Source organism: Laccaria bicolor, genomic scaffold, assembly GCF_000143565.1.
Source record: "Laccaria bicolor S238N-H82 LACBIscaffold_65 genomic scaffold, whole genome shotgun sequence".
Classification (NCBI taxonomy): Eukaryota; Fungi; Basidiomycota; class Agaricomycetes; order Agaricales; family Hydnangiaceae; genus Laccaria; species Laccaria bicolor.
In genome coordinates, this window is record NW_001889936.1 from 145327 (window position 1) to 161077 (window position 15751).

The 15751-nt window shown below is 48.2% G+C and overlaps 6 protein-coding genes across 6 annotated transcripts; 5 read left to right on the forward strand and 1 right to left on the reverse strand.

Annotated features, from left to right (window-relative positions):
• Nucleotides 1-3528: 3528 nt before the first annotated feature.
• Nucleotides 3529-5563, reverse strand: LACBIDRAFT_314916 (uncharacterized protein; the record flags this gene model as incomplete). The annotated part of the gene is made up of 6 exons (XM_001889311.1): nucleotides 3529-3625; nucleotides 3695-3767; nucleotides 4840-4943; nucleotides 4997-5079; nucleotides 5133-5267; nucleotides 5321-5563. 6 exons carry the CDS (start codon nucleotides 5561-5563, stop codon nucleotides 3529-3531), a joined length of 735 nt encoding a protein of 244 aa, XP_001889346.1.
• A 190-nt stretch (nucleotides 5564-5753) lies between these two features.
• Nucleotides 5754-8045, forward strand: LACBIDRAFT_314917 (uncharacterized protein; the record flags this gene model as incomplete). Its single annotated transcript, XM_001889283.1, has 4 exons — nucleotides 5754-6017; nucleotides 6080-6250; nucleotides 6307-6477; nucleotides 6531-8045. 4 exons carry the CDS (start codon nucleotides 5754-5756, stop codon nucleotides 8043-8045), a joined length of 2121 nt encoding a protein of 706 aa, XP_001889318.1.
• A 134-nt stretch (nucleotides 8046-8179) lies between these two features.
• Nucleotides 8180-10124, forward strand: LACBIDRAFT_314918 (uncharacterized protein; the record flags this gene model as incomplete). Its single annotated transcript, XM_001889284.1, has 8 exons — nucleotides 8180-8517; nucleotides 8582-8862; nucleotides 8932-9056; nucleotides 9109-9168; nucleotides 9223-9393; nucleotides 9445-9519; nucleotides 9571-9798; nucleotides 9855-10124. The coding sequence occupies 8 exons, from the start codon at nucleotides 8180-8182 to the stop codon at nucleotides 10122-10124; spliced, it is 1548 nt and encodes a 515-aa protein (XP_001889319.1).
• Nucleotides 10125-10477: 353 nt separating this feature from the next.
• Nucleotides 10478-11830, forward strand: LACBIDRAFT_314919 (uncharacterized protein; the record flags this gene model as incomplete). The annotated part of the gene is made up of 5 exons (XM_001889285.1): nucleotides 10478-10563; nucleotides 10614-10786; nucleotides 10838-10974; nucleotides 11027-11504; nucleotides 11559-11830. The coding sequence occupies 5 exons, from the start codon at nucleotides 10478-10480 to the stop codon at nucleotides 11828-11830; spliced, it is 1146 nt and encodes a 381-aa protein (XP_001889320.1).
• A 1616-nt stretch (nucleotides 11831-13446) lies between these two features.
• Nucleotides 13447-13916, forward strand: LACBIDRAFT_255725 (uncharacterized protein; the record flags this gene model as incomplete). Its single annotated transcript, XM_001889286.1, has 3 exons — nucleotides 13447-13518; nucleotides 13565-13661; nucleotides 13774-13916. Coding segments are annotated over 3 exons (312 nt in total), but the record flags the coding sequence as incomplete, so codon positions are not given.
• A 520-nt stretch (nucleotides 13917-14436) lies between these two features.
• On the forward strand, nucleotides 14437-15736 carry LACBIDRAFT_314921 (uncharacterized protein; the record flags this gene model as incomplete). Its single annotated transcript, XM_001889287.1, has 7 exons — nucleotides 14437-14754; nucleotides 14810-14884; nucleotides 14949-14964; nucleotides 15021-15157; nucleotides 15296-15436; nucleotides 15491-15657; nucleotides 15718-15736. 7 exons carry the CDS (start codon nucleotides 14437-14439, stop codon nucleotides 15734-15736), a joined length of 873 nt encoding a protein of 290 aa, XP_001889322.1.
• Nucleotides 15737-15751: the final 15 nt, after the last annotated feature.

The window sequence follows — 15751 nt, forward strand, 5'->3', positions numbered from 1 at the left end:
ACAGAACGTTCTTCCACGCCTGCCCTCAACGTTCTATGCCGGCCCTAAACCCAAACTCGCCCTAAAGTGGCCTGGATATATAGCGCTTGAGCGTCGTACGTCTTTCTTTTCTTTCCTTCTCCACTCCCTCTTCCCTCCACGTTTATAGAGTAATGTAGTATAGTATTAATGTACACCCCCCTCCTCGTATTTACTGTAGGTGTGCCGTAGATATAATCATACGTACTTTTGTATTACTTAGTTTCGGCGTGATACACTGTACTTGCTCTCAAATACACGAATAACATTGATTCGTCCTTACAAAACGAAATCAACAACGCTTTTGAGGAAGGTTGATGTCAAAATCGCCACGAATCAACTGGTAGTCACTGCCCGAGACAGTCGGCGATAAATTACCTATACCGTAGATATATTATAAATACCTTAGAGACTTTTTTTGTATGTTATACGCATGTCTTGGTGATAATCTACATATTTTTGACCTTAATGCGAGACCTCGAGGCAAACAAACAATGACTTAATGAATAAACTTAGGACGAAAACCTTCGTTATATATTTTTAAAACAACTTGGAAATATTGCTTGTAATTTTTATGTGTGACTTAGTGACACGGACCATGATCTGCCCAAAGAAAAAATGACTATTTATATGACGGGTATTGCTACGGGTACCCGCCAACCCCTGTCACGGGTACGGGTTTGGCGAGGGTAGTGAAGATCAAACCCGTACCCCTACCCACATGTACCCTTACCCGCAACCCGCACGGGTTGCGAAACCCGTGACAATCACTAGCCCTCCTTGGAAGCGCCAACGCGTCGAAGCAGATCAATCCTCTGACGCGAACTCAGGCGATATATATGTGTCAGAGGAATGACCTGGACGTTTTTTGTAAACTTAGATTATGAAATGTCAAAGATTCATTTGCCTATATTCAGACTCCGTGCGAAGCACGGGTAACATGCTAGTCAATGCATATACTACACATGGGTCAAAGCTATTGGTAAATATCTGTCAACAAACATCCCAATGAGGGTATTCTGCCTATAAAATAATAGGTAAATCCCCTATCCCCTATATTAAAAAAAATCCCAAGTTTTTCTCTTAAATATAGGACCCCAGACACCCCTTGTGGCTGAAGAAATATATCCTTAGTCAACCCTAGCTGCAAAATATATCCCAAGTCCATCCCAGACAAGAAATATATTTCTACATTGTGACAGTCACAATTCAGGGTCCAGGCATAAGAAATATATTTGGAGTCCATTCCAGTGAGGAAATATATTTTGGGGGGTGTGACACACTAGAAATATATTTAGTGTGACATTGGACAACAAAATATATTTAGGTAAAAGTGGAGATATACAAGCCCCAGAATATATACAATATAGATATACACCCTGACATTTAGTCCCGTAGTATTCATGGAGTTTGCAAGACTAACAGTCAGTTGTCAGTGGGTGACTGAAGTGCCAGGTATCCATATGAAAATTGCAATGAAATATCCTGGGGTTGATAATGAAATATATATTGAAAGCACCAGGTGTCCATATGAAAATTGCAATGAAATATCCTGGGGTTGAGAATGAAATACATATTGAAAGCACCAGGTATCCATATGAAAATCGCAATGAAATATCCTAGAACAATGAGATATGCTATCTCATTGAACCTCTAGGCATTATACATACACATCGCCCTCCAGGCATATGTCTGGTTTTTATCATAAAAGTGTATACCACCCATCGCATAGCCATGAACAAACAACGCACTAGTGGCTACCACTTTTATGATAAAAACCAGACAGTTGCCTGCAGGTGAATGTGTATAATGCTTAGAGGTTCAATGAAATGTCTCATTGTTGTGTCTATGTATTTCTTTCATTAGATTGCCTGTCTTTCTCTCATAAGTCATAGGCAGAGCATTTCATTCAATTGTCTGGCTATTTCATAGGGCACTTTCAATGGATATTTCATACCTATCCCTGGGATATTTCAATGCAATTTTCATATGAATACCTAGAGGATTTCAATGGATATTTCATCCTCATCCCTGGGATATTTCATTGGGTGAACCCTAGGATATTTCATTGGATATTTCATTCTCATCCCTGGGATATTTCATTGTGATTTTCATATGAATACCTAAGATATTTCAATGGATATTTCTGTTGGGCACTGTTTTCAGGGTCCAGTGCATACTTCCAAATAAGGAAATGGGCACTTTTCCAAATGAAAAATGGCAATAAAATAGGGGAAATTTCAGAAAAGAAAAGGGGGTGAATGCTTAGCAGCCGTAGCAGTTGTCACCTCAATTGTCACCTCTCGTTTTCATCAGTGGGAGTTGCTCGATCTTTTCCTCCCCTTTTACTGGGCCAAGATCTTCGAGTCCGGAATGGGTCGCTGTCCAAACCTCAAATCACTTGACTTGGATATTGACACTGAAGGGGTGGATTCATTCTCACAGTCATCGCCACCATTTTCCACAACGTTTCGTGATGCACCAAAGCTTCGCACTGTAACGATCGACGACGAAAATGTGGGGCTTCCGCATCACCAATTGGAGGAACTGACTTTTTGGGGTTGCACGCCCTCAGCAGCCTTCTTCAGCAAATGTACCAATCTTAAAATTTATAGGGCACACCATTTGTGGGTAGCACCACACACTTCACGTGGCTCTGTCCATCTTTCAAAGCTTGTATCACTCGAAATTTTATCTGGAAAACCGCAACATCTGGTGGGGTATCTAGTGACACCGTCACTTGTATCCATCACCGTTCCTCTGATAGGCAGTGACGAAGTAGAGGCTTTCAAGACTTTTCTTACACACTCAAGTGTGGCTCTGAAGCACTTGTCTATTATCGATTATGTCCCAGCGGAGGAAGAGTTGTTGTGGAAGATATTCGACGCACTCCCCAACCTGTCACACTCAAGTCACGCTTGGAGATTGACGAACCCTTCCACTGGTTAGGTCGGTCTCGAAGGCATTGGCTCCCGTCTCGGAGGTTTTTTAACTATTTCAGCACTCCCAACACGACATCGGGTGGTTTACCGTTGCCACATTTGACAAGTTTTAAATACCGGGGTCAACTCAAATTCCAAACCAGCATGAAAACCGGGAATGTGGGCTCAGGGAATAGCGTTGATGTTGACACCTTGGAAAAGGTGTTTCTAGCTAGGTGGAATGTTGGTCTCCCCTCCGATGGTGGTGCTGTGCGACTTCGAGAGTTCAGCCTGTTCATTACTACTGATTCGCCGAGATTGGTCACACAGATGGAACAATCTCTCGTCGTGAAGGAATTGCGCAATGAGGGCATGCGTCTGGTGTTTAAGCTTGTCGATCAGGGCGAACGTCGGTGATTTGCTTATGAAAATTTCAATGAATTCATGGATCAAACATCTCTATTCATCTCTTACTTTCGTCAGTAGTCGTCAGTGCGAAACACCAATTACAAATATTTATTACTCACAGCAGGCAGGAAAATAAGCCGTTCATGCATGCACGAATTGTAGTACATAATAGTAAAGTACATTAGATGAGTTCAACCTCCCCCCTTGCCACGAGTTGTTCCACAACAGAGTAGAGTGTGAGTGAAATATGCCCCTTTTCCATGTCTAGCGTCGCGCCGCTGCGTAATGAGGTGATTGTCAGCGTGAGCATAAGCAAGAGTCGAAGCTGAAGGGGGCAGGGAACTTACTCGGGCAACGTGATCTGCGAACACCTTGTCAATGCGTGTACGAAAACGGGACGCGATTTGTCTGGTTCCGTTACTGGTGGTGTAATGAATTAGTTTTCGTTTGGTGAAGTGGGCAGAAAGAAGGAAGGGACGTTTCAGAAGCGAAGATGAAGGAAGAAGAGGTAAAGGGGGTAAGAACAAGGGAAAGTAAGAGGGAAGGGAGGGGGTGGGGGGGAAGACGGGGAAGGAAGAAAGGAAGAATAGGAGTAGGAAAGAGGAAGGGACGTCTGGAGAAGGGAAGGGAGGAGGGAAGAGGGGAAGGAAGGAGAAAGAAGGAAGATAGGGGCAAAGGAAGGGAAGAAAAAGATGGAGGGAGGGAGGGAGGAAAGGAGGGAGTGGGGAAGAGAGAAAAATAGCAGGGGAGAAGCGAAGATAGGGAGGAGGGGCGGAGGTAACGAGCGAGCGAGTGTGTGTGTAAATGAAGAGAGTGGAGCGGGGGAAATGAAGAGAGTGAAGTAGGGGAAAGAAAGGACAGGAATAAGGGAATGGGAAGGAAGGAAAGAAAAAAAGAGAAGAAGCAACGAAGGAAGGAAAGGATGAAGGAAGCAGGAAGGGAAAGAAGAAAGTGAGAAAGGAAATGGAGAAAGAGAGGGAGAAGAAAGACGGGAGAAATGAATGGCGGATGGAGGGAGGGGAAGGGGAAGAGAGGAAAAGGGCAAGGAAGGGAGAGAGCAAGCGAGTACGAAAAGCAACAGAGGACGTCAGAAAAAGACAAAAAGAAAGGGAGGGGGAGAATGATGGAAGGAAAGTGGGAGGGGGCGAAGGAAAAAGGAAGAGGGGAAAGAGAAACGAGGAAGGAGAAGAAAGAAAGGGGGAAAAGGGGGAAAAGATGCAAAGGGAGGGAGGAGAGGTTTGGGAGGGAGGAAGAAGAGGGAAGAGAAGAACGAAGAGGTAGGGGAGGTCAGAACGGAGAAGGAAGGCAGGGGGTACGGAAGAGAGGGAAGGAAAAGGAGGGGAAGGAAAAGAAGAAGGAAAGAAATTGAAAGGGTAAGGAAGTTAGGAAATGACGGGAAGTGAACGGAGAAAGGAATGAAGGAGACATAGCAAGTGGCGGGAAACGAGATAGAAAGAAAAATGGAAGAAACGAAGGAAAGGAAAGTACGAACCCATGGACGGGTAAAATACGGGTGTATCGTCTAGGTGTGCTTGGGCGTCTGGCAGGCTTTGTAGGACAGATAGGTAAAAGTGCTGGTCTGTTATTTTCGCGTGTCTAAAGAGGTGTTGATTAGTATTCGAGAACATGGGAAGAATATAACGGCGTACCGACTCGCATGGTCCCTCTCAGCCGCCGTCAAGCGTCTTTGGACATCAGCGTTAGATGTGACGAACCGAGCGTATTTCTCTATCTTCCAGTAAAGTATCAACAACGATCGCGATGGACAACAAAAGACAAACGCACCTTGAACAACCTCGTACGGACATACGATCTCACGATAAACTTGACACGTTCAATTTCCGTCTGTACGAGCATAATCCTTATATGTTCTTCATCGGACGAAGAAGGGTCACCACGGAGGAGGTGGACGGCTTCTGACTATCCGTCGTTCATCTCACAAGATATAAAGGCGCGTGTGGGCCTTCACGCACCTGGCGCCTGAGATGGTCGAGCATCCCGCTGAGCAGCTCTTCCTGCGCGGGTAAGATGTCCGGGGCGTGTCGTTCATTAAGCCAGTGTCTTGTTAGCTGCTCAAGGGGAGTTTCGGGCGTTCTTTCAAGCAGAAATGGGTTGATATCGTCGGGGGAGTCGGTGCGTCGTGGTGTAGGAGGCCGTTGTTCGTATTCTTCGTCCCAGACTCCCAGTTCATGGTTGTGGTGGTAGTGTTGTAACATGAACAAACAACGCGCTCATCTTTACCTCCAAGTCTGAAATGAAATCCTGGTGGCTGGCATCTCTCCAAAATGATAAAAACCTGCTTCGAACGCAGTTTCGTGTCTCTATCGTTCCTTTTTCTTCTACCTTGAGTCGGCTTGAGTCGGTCCCACTGACACCACACTCTTTTATAATTACACTCGCTTTTCTATGTCTGGCGTCGACTCTTCCTCGGCGGCTAGTAGCGCGTCCGCGTACCCACACGCATCGGACCAAACTATAGTCGGCTACATCCTTATTGCACTCGTCATATTCGCAGCTATGGCTTTGATCTTTCGGTCCCTCTTCAAACTCGTCAAAGCTGCTCGACGTCTTGATAAGGCTGATCTTAAATCTGCAGCTGCTGTGGCTGCTTCTGAGGGGGAGGTGTCCACGTCGTCTACCTCTGCTGATGCTGGTGTTGGTAATCATAACGTACGTTCCGCTTGCTTTTTATTTGTTTTTCTACGGAATGTTAACCGCTACATGGTACCTAGACCCAGCACCTAACGCACCGCCTGAAATCAGCCATCCCACGGCGATGGGACGACATCGACGATAAGCTGGACGAATTCGAGCGGCTGACGGTAAAGTACTACGGGAACGCCAAACGCTATGCTGTGCGTATGTTACAGAACATGGGCGTCTTGGAGAAGGCGGCGGACGAGGTGTGTCTCTTTTCCTTTTCCTCTCTTCGTTTTGTCGTGTCGTTAACGTTATATAGGAAGGGGGCATCGCACCGGACTCACACTCGAAAGCGAAGGCGAAAGCTAAATGGAGGCTGACGGCTGGATATTTCAACAAGACCGGCTCGAGCTCTTCTCAACACCAGGACCAGCAGCAACAGCCGGAAGACCCAGCAAACACGACCACAGACTCTGATCTGGAGCTCGATGTACGTCTCTTTCATCCCATCCCCCAACCAACTAACTGACACTCCCCTCCCAGCTCGAAGACACATCCATCATCAAACTCCCCTCCCTCGACCTCTCCTCAACTCCAACACTCCCCTACCAACCCCACCCCTCAAAAGAACACCCAACAACACCCACGCACAAAGAAGTCCGCAGGATAACAGCCATCGACATCCTCGAAGCACTAGCCAAAGTCGGGCGTCTCTCCCTCTCCTTATCTTCCTACACCAACAGTACATACACGGAGAAAATGGACTCGCTACTCCCTCGCGTATCGCGCGATTCAAAGGCCTCCTTGGCTTCAACTCTAGAACGCGGGAACACGAACGCGAAAGGCAACAAGGAATGGAGAAGACTCACTGCGCTTGATTATCTGAGTAAATTCGTCACTAGTGCGGTCCCGACGGATAGGAATAAACCGTTACCGCACCGGCCTATTTCGGTCGTTGGGTCTGTGCATAGCGGTGTGTCTGTGGAGGATGTGGTTATCGGTCCTCCTCCTCCTTTGGCGCTGGCGGTGATTTCGGAGGAGGATCTGGAGGGAGGAGGTACTTATGAAACTTCCGCTTGTGAAGACGACGACGGGAAGCAAGCTGATTCCGAGACTGAGAAAGATGCTAGCGCTTTACCCGTTCCAGTCACACGTGCGCCTTCGACCCATCGTAGGTCGATGACCCTCCCTTTACAACAAGCCCTACCACACCTCAACCTCGCATCGGGTCTTCCGTCTTCCTCTTCTCTTTCTTCTTCATCGAAGACTGGAGAAAAACTCATTCTTCAGCTTCAGCTTCAGGCAGAAAAAGACGGACAAGTCGTTTCCGAGTCTGACGAAAACACAACAACGACAGAAGACTCAGAGCTTCGCCCAACGTCCGACATACCCCACATCACAGCACTCGCGGAACTAGCAGCGTCAATAGTCGGAGAACACCCGGACGCTCCGCCCATTTTGGAGCGTGTGGCTTCACTCTCCCTCACCACCCCTCTTGCTTCACCTTTACCGTATTCCCTTCCTCTGTTCGTTGACACCACCTCCCTTTCCCTCTCCCTCGACCCCACTTCTACTCCACTCCAGAATCAGAATTACAACCACCAAGCAGCACCGTCAAAGTTCGCCTGGGCAAGCAACACCCACCGAACCACCTTCGGCCTCATAACGCGCGCCAACGTCCCGCCTACCCCGCCTAGACTGGCTATGTTCATCGGTGTGGGGGATGGGGGCGATGTGGGGTTTAGGTCGAATGCCGGGAGTGTTGTTGGTGTTGGGGGAAAGAAGAGTTTGGGTGCGGATACGGGGATCGTGCTTGTCCAGAAAATAAAGGAGGCTGTGAATGAGAGCCAGAATGAGGGACAGAGTGGGAAGGGAGGTCAGGCTGAGAGCGAGGGCCAGCTTGAGGAGGATCAGCTTAGGAAGGAGGGTCAAGTTGAAAAGCAGGAGGGGCTCCTTGCGAAGGACGGTCCGGCTTTCTTGATGTCGAGATTCAGAAAATCTTCAAAGAAGCCGAGGAAAGCTTTACGAAGCTTGAGTCTGATGCTCAGTCGGTGGTGACCGATCTTCTGGACCGAACTGTGTGGAACGAGGAAGACACCAAGAGATCCATACCATTTAATCGACGGGATGTCGAGACCTTGCGCAAATACTTTGTCTTTCTTCGTTTCCGCAACAGCGCAGCATACCGCCAGATGGTTGTCACCCTTGAGAAGTCGGGCTACGAGGAACCCAAAGACGGACAAATCTTCAATGCTTATAGACCCCTCATCGCCCAGCTCCGCAAGCGATTCATTTTGCGTGGATTCATCGACTTTTTGGAGCATTCTTGGGCAGATGGGGTGATACGGTCGCGTTCAGACCAACGGTTGCCTATAGGGTGGTCTGTGGATACTTTTCAAGACGTAATGAACCTGTATTGCTGGCGCTTATGCGAAGCAGAGGTCTGCGTTGGCATTGCTTGCGAGGACCAGGAGTTCATTCTTGCAGATTGCTGTTTCGGTAGTTTGGATGAGGGGTTCGACGAGGATCCGTGAGTTAACCATCTTTCTCTCAAAGTGCAGATGAAGATTTGACGTTGTCGTTGTATTCATCAGGGAATGCTGTGATCTCTTTTTCCCCGTCTTCCCGACTCTTGCTCTTTACATTCTCGGCACGGCAAACGAACAGTGTTCATCAACCTCCACCCATCGCCAGACTGGCCGATCAACGATCTGGATAGACGTTGGCTTGGAATCTGCGTCAGACGTCCATCTCCGAAATGCCATGATCCTCCAAACTTACCCACACTTCCTCTACTTCTCTTCCCTCCGGACCGTTGCACTTTCCATATCATCGTACGACGAGTTCAGGTGGATCCAAGAGCATCAGGACTATAGCCGATTGAAGTAACGATGTCGACAAAAGTTTTTGCAGGAGACGGTCACCAAGACTTTGGTCGTGAAAGGGTCTGTGATCTTGACTGATCTTACCGATGAAGTTGTGAAGGGAGATGCGGCTGTCGCTCATGGAACGTTCTCTGACGTATGGAAAGGTACTTGGAACGATCCGATTGAGAGTCGCCCACGGCCGGTAAGTATCTTTGTGGTGTTATGGTGCAAGGTCAGCTCACGACATCGTTCAGGTTGCCATCAAGGTCCTGCGTCAAGTCATGGTACAAAATGTTCGAGAGAAGCTCATCAAGGTATGTAATACTTCTCTTGCTGGAATGTTTGGAGCTGACATGATGGTTCGTTAGCGACTTCAATCGGAGGTTATTGCTTGGCACCGTCTATGTCATCGCAACGTGTCCCAGCTTTTTGGGATAGTACATCTCTCACAGAGCATTGGCATGGTCTCGCCTTGGTGCGAACATGGGACGCTTTGCAACTATCTGGAGCATTTCCCGAGCGTGAATCGATTAAGACTTGTACGCATTCCATGTTATCCACCGAATTTCGTCACCTAACTATTGTTGTAGCTCGCCCAGGTGGCTTCTGCCATTGCCTATCTCCATACATTCAGGCCTACCATTGTCCATGGGGACTTGAACGGAGTCAGGCCCCTTTGTTCGTCCTTTCCCGCTCCCCGCTGACCCCCAACTCAGGGAAACATTCTGGTCGATGAGCGTGGATATGCGATCATCACCGACTTTGGGCTCTCCAAGGTCATCGAGGAAATGTCCGAGACCATCAGCAAGGGAACATCTTTCTTTGCCGGGTCAACCAGGTGGATGGCGCCAGAGCTTATTATGGCACTGGTGGAAGACGATGGGCAAATTCCTCCCATTACAACGTTTAGTGATGTGTACGCATTTGCTTCGGTGTGCCTTAAGGTATGTCTGGCCTTCTACCTTAACCGATTGCATATGTGACTCATGTGTGCATGCAGGTAGCAACTGGACAGCTTCCCTATCCTCACAGAACAAACGACCATGCTGTAACTGTGGATATCATTCGAGGAGTCAAACCTACCAGGGGAGCATGTTGCCTGGTCCAAGTCAAGAACGTGGATGTCTTTTGGGATACTATACTCTGGATCGCTGTTGGGACTCCATTGATTACCTCCGCCCTAGCATGCGTGAGATGCTCACGCTATTGGATGAAATGGATCCAGAGCGATGATCTGCTCCCCCATCGTCCCTGCTCTACAGTGAGTTGAGTTCCCTTGAACTCCCCCGCTTTGAGCGCTGTATTTGTACTTAACTTATTTGTCTCGTATTCCCAAGTTTTCTTTTACTTTCATTTTTTCCCCATTCTTTTCGCTTTGAGTTCCCATCCGTTTTTCCATCGTTGTACATCGTTGTAAAGCCAGCAAATAAACTGTACTATTGATCCTCGGAATCGGCAAATGCTCGGACCGGAAGCTGACAGAATTTGTTTCCACCTTCAGCTTACTTGAACCTTACCACTTTTTACGCCTTTACTCATTCCCCCGGTCTGAGTCTTTCTAAGCCCGTCATGTGTTTGTCTATAAGGGCAAGACTCGATGGCAAATCCTGAACATTCTGAAAAATGATGCAAGCTCTCGTCACCGCACCAAACAAGACTGACGTTGTCGCAGATATCGCTGTTCCCGAGCCCGGACATAATGAGATTCGGTGAGTTATATGATCCAAGATTTCAATGATGCCCTGAACTCCAATATCAGAGTCAAGGTGCACTCTGTCGCCTTGAATTTGGTGGACGCTCGGTATATGCAGTACCCCCTTGGTGAACTAGGACGTGTTGTTGGGAGTGACATCTCAGGAGTCGTTAATAAGGTCGGTGCGGGCGTGACGGGGTGGCAGGTAGGAGATCGCGTTGCAGGTCTCCTGCAAGGAGGTACGCTAAATCAAATGGACAGTTCCCCTTCAAGCTGACGTTTTTCGCCAGCAACTTCTGTGACCCCCCGTCCCGGAGGATTCGCAGAATACGCCATCTTAGAGCAGGATCTGGCTATTCATGTGCCTGCTGGGATCACTTTTGATGAGGCTGCAACAGTTCCTCTTTGTGCTCTTACTGCTGCTCAGGTATGCACGATGTTATGGGCCGGTTTCACATAGCTAACAATGAACCTCAAAGGCCTTGTTTATCCGCCTCGAAATTCCAGCACCCTTTCCTAACCCATACACCTTCGCGCCTCCAGCGACGGATGCACCAAGCGTCCTCGTCTATTCAGCGGCAACGTCTCTTGGTCTATACACCATTGAGCTCGCCAGCCTTCTCCGGACCCCATCGGGAAAGCCATATCGCATCTTCGCTACCGCCAGCCCTAAGCACCACGCTAAACTCCTCGCACTGGGAGCCGAGGCCGTCTTCGATTACCGCTCACCTACATGGGTCGAAGACGTGCGAAAAGTCTCCGGCGGTATCTCTTACGCTGTAGATTGTATCTCAGAGAACGAGAGTACCGCGTTGATTTCTCAAACTTTTGTTGAGAGTGGTGGGAAGATCGCCGTCATTCGGAGTAAAGATTGGGACAAGGGGGGCATTAGCGAGGGAGTAACGCCGCTTTATGGCGCTGTGTGGCAGGGACTTGGACATGAGCTCATTTACAACGGTTCGTATTGAATTTCGAGTTTTTGGGTTCGCATTTCTCATTTATTAGAAACAGACGCAACCTTACCAGCATCACCATCCTGGCGAGCCTTCAGTGTGGCGTTTTACAAGTTTTTATCTGCTGGTTCTGCAAAGGATCGCAGTCTTTTCCCAATCTCGCCAAATCCCGTTCGCTTGATGCCCGGCGGTTTGGCAGAGATCGTATCGGACGCGTTTATGCTCATCGGCGCGTACAAAGTTGTTGATCGGCCTGTGGAAGCGACATCTGAGGGAGCTAAGGAATGGATGAACCCAGTATCAGCAGTAAAACTTGTATATAGGGTTTGACATGTCGCCCATGAAGAATAAACAATTTAATGGTGTGGATTCTCGTGAAAACTAATTTGCAGGGCTGACGTGCGAATGGACAGCTTCGACATCACGGCAGCTGTGAAAACACGGTGTTGCCATACAGTGTCTTGCATAATGCTTTGCAGCATGAATTTTTTCAAATCGTATTTGATTATATTTGTAGTGAACCTGATATGTCACAACTAAGGCCCAACGAAATGATCTCTGTCCGGAATAAGCCTGAATGTGACATCTCAGGACCAGTTTAAACACAGTCAAATACAATTTCAAAAAATTCACGCTGCAAAGCATTATGCAAGGCACTGTAATTATCCCACACTTTACAACCTCGTACTCACCTCTCAAATCTATGCGCTCCAATCGACGACCTTACCAAGGACCTAGAACGCAGTTAGTCGTCTCAATAGACATCGGCACTACATTTTCAGCAGCTTCAGTCTGTATCCTTCAACCGGGAACACCTCCAGTGTTCGAAGAGGTGCTTGTCCAGTCCACCATTATGACCAACGTCTTTCTTATTCATTATTTTTAGATTCTACGCTGGCCCAAGCAGGTGAGGCGATAGCCGATTTTACTTCCTGGTCTACTGAATAATCACACCTCGAAGGCCAATCCAGACGCCAAAGTCCCATCATTGGTCTACTACGATAGTTCAGGGAAACCACGTTGTCTCGGTGCCGAGACCGACAGTCCCGTGCGTTAGAAATTCTTAACGATGATCCTACGCTTCTAAACTGAATTGTTGCACAGGATACGAAGGCTGAAGCGGATGAAGAGGGCTGGATAAAAGCTGAATGGTACGCGTATCCAGTCCAATGTATTCTAACAATACTGAATGTAAGAATAGGTGGAAACTCTACCTCCGGCCTGACTACCTCCCAAAGATTAACGGAATTGAGATTGAGATCCCCGAGTTACCGCCTTCTGGAACAGTTAATGATATTTTTGCTGATTTCCTCGAGTATGTAAAAGGCCAGCTGCAAGTGCATGTCACCAGCTCACATGGGAACGGGGAATCGCTTTGGAATTCATTATACCGCAACATGGACGTGGTGTTAACGACGCCTAATGGGTGGGAAGGCAGGCACCAACACCGGATGCGGGAAGCGGCTACTGCGGCTGGCCTTGTCATCAGGGGAACTCAAGTGAAATTCTTGACAGAGGCAGAGGTAGCTGGTGGCACTATACCTTAAGGTGGCGTTCTAGCTAGCCCTGGACAGCCTTCGGCGGTTGGAGGTGCGGCGGGAAGCGGTGGTCAGCAGCTCCGCGATGGCGCATCGTCGGCAGCAGCCATCGGAACCAGCTCACAGCCAACAGGCGCTCCATTGTTGCATATATCCAAACTCATCAGCTTCCACGGTGCTTCTATTTTGTCCGGAGTACCAGCACTTGCTAGTACATGTCCTGGTCAAGCCCCTGCTGAGGAAGACGAGGAAGGAGACGACGAGCTACTACCTACAATAACAGACGACGACTATTCCGCTCAGCTATCATGACAGAGTCAGTCTAAAGGCAACTTAAAGTGCGTCCTTTCTTTAGACTCGTATCGATATACTTAGTTAACGACTGGCTGTAGAGTTCTGATAGACAACTTCAGTCCTAGTCAGTACGATCGTTTCGAGTCGTATAGGAGGCATGCCTTGCCAAAGCAAGCCGTCCGAAAGGTAGGATTCAATCTGGATGATCCTTATGATCTAATCTCTTTTTTAGGTTATCCAGCAAACTTTGGGGTATCAAGCCTCCCAGCCTGTCGCCCAAATCATAGCTGGTTTTTCCAAGGTTTTTGTGGGTGAGATCGTTGAGCAAGGTAAGTATTCTTCTGATCGTTGTTTATCCATCAGCGGAAAGGCCCCAGGGCTTACCGCGGGTTTCCTTGTCACTTGCGTCTATTTTTCAACTACTCAATTCTTTGTATACAGCGCGAGAGATTCAAATGCGTCGTGGCGAGACTGGGCCCCTATCGCCGGATCACCTTCGTGAAGCTTATAGGGCCTATCAACAAGAAACTGGTCGAGTTGGGGCTGCTCGACCTTTGAGAGCGAAAAAGCTTTTTGTTCGCTAGAGTTGTCAGCTCCCATACGCGGGCAGTCTATCATCTGACATCGGGCATTGCCTTCCTTCCTGCATTCTACACCTGCCTGGAAACCCACACAAGTGTGACGTCGCCCTTCCCTCGAAGCATCTCAGTTAAGACTTCGATTAGGAAGGTCCGCCTCGTCTGCCGGTCTCTCATTTATTCCACCACCAGTATTCGATGAGCGCTTGTGTTTTTTCTTAAATTAAAGTACCGAGGTGTAAAGCTGTTTCACAAACTGGCGTGTACTTTCGCTTACTTCTACAATACCAGTGTGTTTTCTGTTGACCGATGACTCGACCTGCAAAAACGGTTCAAACGGTTTGTAAGACAGCTGCAAGACTTGCCAAGATCCTTTCATTCAACTTCTACGGCCCTGATCGGGTAAGACTTTGTTAGACCGAAAGTGGATAAGTCCCGAGCCTCGAGCCTCGAGCCGAAAATATCGTTGAGATCAAATTGACATATCGCTCGTTCAATTGCACCCTCAAGTCCTTGAGTCCTTGACATGGTTGAGTTCCACAACCTCACTCCCCCTGGGTTTATAATCGACCTCCTTCACTTTTTGAAAAATCTTAGACACCATGCACGCTACCCCACCGTCATCGAGGGCACAATCATCGGTGTTCTCGGGTATCTCGCCCTGACCCGTCTCTTGCGCTGGCGAAGATACAACGCCATCCACCGGGAATACATGAAGAAATATCAAGATGGAACGCTCAGCCCGGAAGAGGCCCAACGCGTTATTCTGGTATCGACTAGCTATGACATGCCATTGCTGCTGAACTATTCGCTGGCATTCGCCTTGTTCAAAACCTATGCGATTGTGAGGACGACTTTTTCACTCCATTTGCGGGCGCTGACGATGGCGTCACTGTCAGCCATCGATATCAAAGTTGTTGTCCGTGACTGGTGAATTCAAGTCGGCAGAGACGGTTTCGAAACGTTATGCGGATGTGTGTCTTTCTATCTGCTTTTCCGTGTCTCAAGTTGCTGAATAGCTACTTTTGGGACTTGCAGACTGAGATTCTGATTGGTTCATGTTAACTAGTACGTCACTCTTCAGGTTACTCCCTCATCTTTCATATATAGCTACCTGGGTGGCCTGCCCGATTTCTGGCTTTCTGGACCCCAATTTCAAGTCGTCAGAGAATGGACCGTCCGCAGACGACCCGAGGGCTATGATTGCTCTTGCGAGAGTCAACTGGATACACTCCCGGTACAGAATTGTGGGTTGTCTTGTTTGTAGTCAAACGACGGTTTTTTGAATACGTTGTGCTTGTTCGCTTTAGAACCTCCGGTGAGAGATTGTTTGGCAAGGGTGGCGTAATGGCCGCATCTGATTCATCATCTGTCTGCTTATCTAGCGATGGGCAGAGCGTTATGGATGGCGGAAGCTCTCCCCAATGGAGTGTGAGGCGTTTTACGTCTTCTGGGCTGAAATAGGGAGACGGATGAATATGCGAGATATCCCCGAGTCTCGCGAAGAAATGATAGAATGGAGTCGGGTGTGTCGTCTTTTAGCCTTGATATCCTATTGTGTATCTCATTCTCCTCTGCAGGACTACGAGGTGAAGAATATGATTCCAGCTGAGACTAATAAAGAGGTCGCAGAGTATACCATGGCGGAGCTTCTCTCCGCTGTTCCGACACGTTTCGGCCTCCGGAGTTTCGCTGTCACAAGGGTGGCGCTTTGTTTGCTTGAAGATAGGGTGAGGGTTGGGATGATGTACGTATCCCCTTAGACTGCCTGACGTCCGCCTGTTCAATACTCTCCTCACCGCCACAGGCAACCTGCTCAGCCATAATCTTCCACGCATTAA